General features: G+C 39.8%; 1 protein-coding gene across 1 annotated transcript in view; it reads left to right on the top strand.

Annotated features, from left to right (window-relative positions):
- Nucleotides 1–3,674, top strand: part of LOC101857363 (leucine-rich repeat-containing protein 74A) — a gene marked incomplete in the record, with an annotated part of 21,814 nt that extends 18,140 nt beyond the window's left edge. The window contains 2 exon segments of the mRNA XM_035972238.1: nucleotides 80–165; nucleotides 3,404–3,674. Coding sequence (XP_035828131.1) covers nucleotides 80–165; nucleotides 3,404–3,440 — 123 coding nt within the window.
- Between the last annotated feature and the right edge of the window lie 311 nt (nucleotides 3,675–3,985).

The following is a 3,985-nucleotide window of genomic DNA, read 5'->3' as shown; positions in this document are numbered from 1 at the left end:
TGCGTGTGTGTCCTTAACGTGTAATTTTGCATCAAGATACACACAATTTATATTCCGTCCCTTTCCTCTGTCTACTCAGGACGCTAAGATTCCGCTCACACCCTACCAGATCGATCAGCTGATCGATGATTTAGATCGGGATGGGGATGGAGAGATCGATTTTAGGTGAGTATCCCACACACATGGTATACATTCCATCTAATGTCCGAAGTTTATCGGCAAGCTTCATGCTGTGTGTGAGATCATAACTCATTTTAATAGTAGTTTCCCCTGACCAAAAAATTATGTGATTGGGGGGTAAAATTAGTAAAAAGCTTTTTTTTTTCCACAAGCCTTCATTTCAGTTCTCTCCCCTTATCTGTTTGAGCTCAAACTTTTCCGTCACTCTAATGAACTACTACACAGTAATATGACTCGAAAAGAAATAGGGTTGAAACAGTCTATAGCGGACTTCCATTGTAGAAGGGAAAGTAGCAAGGTGGCTGTCTTACACAATGTCATTACAATTAGTATGTGGAATGTGCGAGAGGGAGCAGTGTAGCTGGATTGCTGCTTTTTCTTTCCTCATCCTTACTATCGTCATTTTTCCTCTACTTCTTTTGTACGTTTGTCACTCTCTTGTGAACCGCTATGTCCAGGGTGCCTTGATAGTCGAAGCATACCTTGTGCTGTTGATGCTAGAAAGGTGAGCAGAGTAAGCCTGATTCCCCGTCTGGGCTTCTCTGTTGATATCCACCCCTTGGCGCTCATATGGCCTAATGCAGTTGCGAGCGCCGGAAAAAACCTTGTTAAAAACTTAACTTAGAGGTTGTCAAAAACCAAGGTAGCCTTATCGAAACACACACTAGAGGGAAAGAAGAGGGGAAGAACGTGTGAGTGCACCCTGCAACCGCCCAAAGAAGAGAGGAAGGGAGTCGCTGTTATAGTGCAAAACATTTAACATTCCCGCACTATAAAAATAAAAATGATATTGTATATGGAGGAGTCTGCATAATCAACCCGTGACACAAAAATTATTCCATTTTTATAAAGTGATCCATAATCATGATTAACGGAGGAAAATATTGTGGTCTTCTTGAAACGTTTTCCAGAAAACTGTGTGCTTGAAGTTAATTACAAACGAGGATGGAAAGCCAACAAAAATGTGTGAGTGCTTGATGGCATGATGCTACTGAAATATGTTTGGCTTTAATCGCTTCTTTGAGGACATATATTATGTTATGTATATCATAAATATATCGTCTCTTTTTGACGACATGTTATACAAGTCACGAGCTGCAGCAGAAGTACACCAGCATCACGCGCTATGGCGACGTCTGCGTCGCATTGGCTGTGCACTGTGTGTAATACGTCACCACCCACTTTCTGTGTGGCTTTGCTATGCTGTGACTGGAATCATTATTTAATTTATTCAAATTCTGGATAGATTGTTCAAAATCAAGAGTATAAAGGGAGTTTTTTTTTGTTTACCCCCCCCCCCCCCCCCCCAAAATAATTTTAAAAGTCTCTGCCAAATTGTTCCCTGTTCCACTCCCGTTCAACAATTTTTAGGGCCACCAATCTGGACCCTGACCCTCTTATCATCATCCAGAGAACAGAATTACATATTGTACTTGTCAACCTCACACATTCCTGACCTATTTATTAAATATTTTGTTTTCCAAAACAACTTCTCTTTTCACTAAACCGTCTTTGAATGCGACTGATTTTAATCCAGCTCATTAACAGGAGCGTGTCCCTATTTATTTGTTAAATTTTCATCAACAAAGGTTGCTTTTTTAGGGGGGGGGGGTGTGCCTGGTTTTGTTTTGGTTTTTCTTCTTTTTTAAAATGATATTTTACAAAGTTGAAACTGTTAGTACAGTCAAAGATATTAACTAGCTCACGGCATCACTCGTTTTTTTTACAGTAGATATCTACAGTCAGTACAAAAGTCTACCGAACCTCAGTAGTTCAGATTGTCTATAATAAAACTTAAGGTGTTATTGTACAAGAGAGTAACATTAGAAGTAGGAAGGAGGAAGAGATAAAGACGATAGATTTTTGACAAGAAAGAGGGAACAAAGCACACTAGAGCACCCACCAACCACCCACTATTCCTACAAGTCTGGAAACGATATGCGTTATATTTTAACATGATATTTTGTTGGTAACAATGTCTTCCATATTAAGTACGCAGACAATCTATTCACTTCACGCCATCAGCAACTCAGGAAAACAGTTATTCAAAGTTAATCCAGACACAGATCTGTTACATTCCTTCACTCAGTCTGTTTTATATATTTTATATCAGTAGGTTTTAAGTGTCCATGGGGTTATTAAACATCCATTTTATATTTTAAAAGATAATTTGAAAATGAGCCTTTAATTTTAAATAAATCTTCTCTGTAAGAAAAAAATAGTCGACGTTTTCTGCTTTTCTGGTGCAACGATGTTCCCAAATAATATTTATTACCATTAGTTTGTACTAACCTCACTTATCACAGCTTGAACCTATGACCCCCGATGATCTTCCCCAATAACCCCATATAGTGATGACTGATGGATGACACGTCAGCAAAACCTAACATAAAATGAAAATACATGTATTTCTTTATAAAACTTTGGAAAGTGTCCGTGTTTCCATTACAGGCCAGAACACCCCCCCCCCCCCCCCAAAAAAAAACCGTTACGGATAGAATATTCCATGAGGGGATACCCGCTACTTACTTAGTCTTGAACTTGAACCCTTGTTGCACCTTTTGTTTAAAAGGAAAAAAAAAAAGAGAGAAATCCGATTTGGAATCGGCCAGTTAAAAATAAGTACATTGTGTGTACCTACGGTAAGGTAAAATTCCCGAATGCCCGTTGCTGATGTTAACACAAGTTCTTTTTAAGTTTAAGTCTATACGAAACCACACCTCCGATACAATACATGTTTTTTCGTCAGTGGGGGCACCTTACTGAATCGCCATGATTTCACCTCCAGGTTCGTTTAAAATTGACAGGCTCTTGTTCAAATCGAATAAGGTTCCTGGACGCTTCTCAAATTGGCCCACTCTTTCAAAACTTTGCAAGCTGAAACTTAACAAGAAAGTATAACATCATGGCTGTGGTGAAACCCTATCCTATATATATCTCGACGACTATGCTAATGTAAGGCAGAGGTATGCTCGTCTGATGCTCGTACGTTTTTGTATGAGTTTTACGTCACTTGCACACTGTTTAATATAAAGGAGGGCATCAGACGAGCATACCTTTGCCTCACAATCGTATAGTCAGCGAGAGATGATGTTTCACAAGGGTCATGCAAATCATAAGTTTTAGCATAAAGATTTTTTGGCTACCTGCAACTAATTAACTGTGGCTGTAACGCATCCCATAGTTTACACTCCCGCCCTTCTTTTTTCTTCATCTTTCACAGTGAGTTGGTCATAACGACAGAAGAGAAGACTGCCTGAACCTTGTACACGGATGGAGAATATTCCGGAACTGACGTCATTGTACAAAAGCAGCCGTTGGGAACAGAGGAAGGCGTTCTATAGATCTACTCTATACTCCTATGTTTTTTCCCACGAGGAGCATGACGGGATGAGAGCAGATCTGTCAGTATCAGATGGACGTTAATTAACCCTATCCGAACGTCATGTTTTACTTAACTATCGTATCCATACAACGTGGGGAACTCTTTGCCACCATTTAACCCTATCCGTACGTCGTGTTTTACTATTGTATCCATACGACGTGGGGAACTCTGAGCCACCACTTTCCAAAGAAGAAATTTACTCGTTAATCCGATCCGTACGCTTTGCAGCAGTCTGTCAAGCAGAAATACTGAAAGTTTCAAAGAGATCTTCGTATTAGAAGTATTCTAAAATGTGAAGAATACAACCAAAAGGGTACCAAATGACCCCAGGGCGCAGGGGCGAAGGCTGACTTGTTTGACAGGGTAATCAAAGTGAAACGGGATCAGATATGGCCTGTAGATATGACACAAGAATCTTAC

Source organism: Aplysia californica, unplaced genomic scaffold (genome assembly GCF_000002075.1).
Source record: "Aplysia californica isolate F4 #8 unplaced genomic scaffold, AplCal3.0 scaffold00621, whole genome shotgun sequence".
In the NCBI taxonomy this organism is placed as follows: domain Eukaryota; kingdom Metazoa; phylum Mollusca; class Gastropoda; order Aplysiida; family Aplysiidae; genus Aplysia; species Aplysia californica.
Note: the sequence above shows the minus strand (reverse complement) of the source record. Positions and strands in the feature narration are given on the sequence as shown.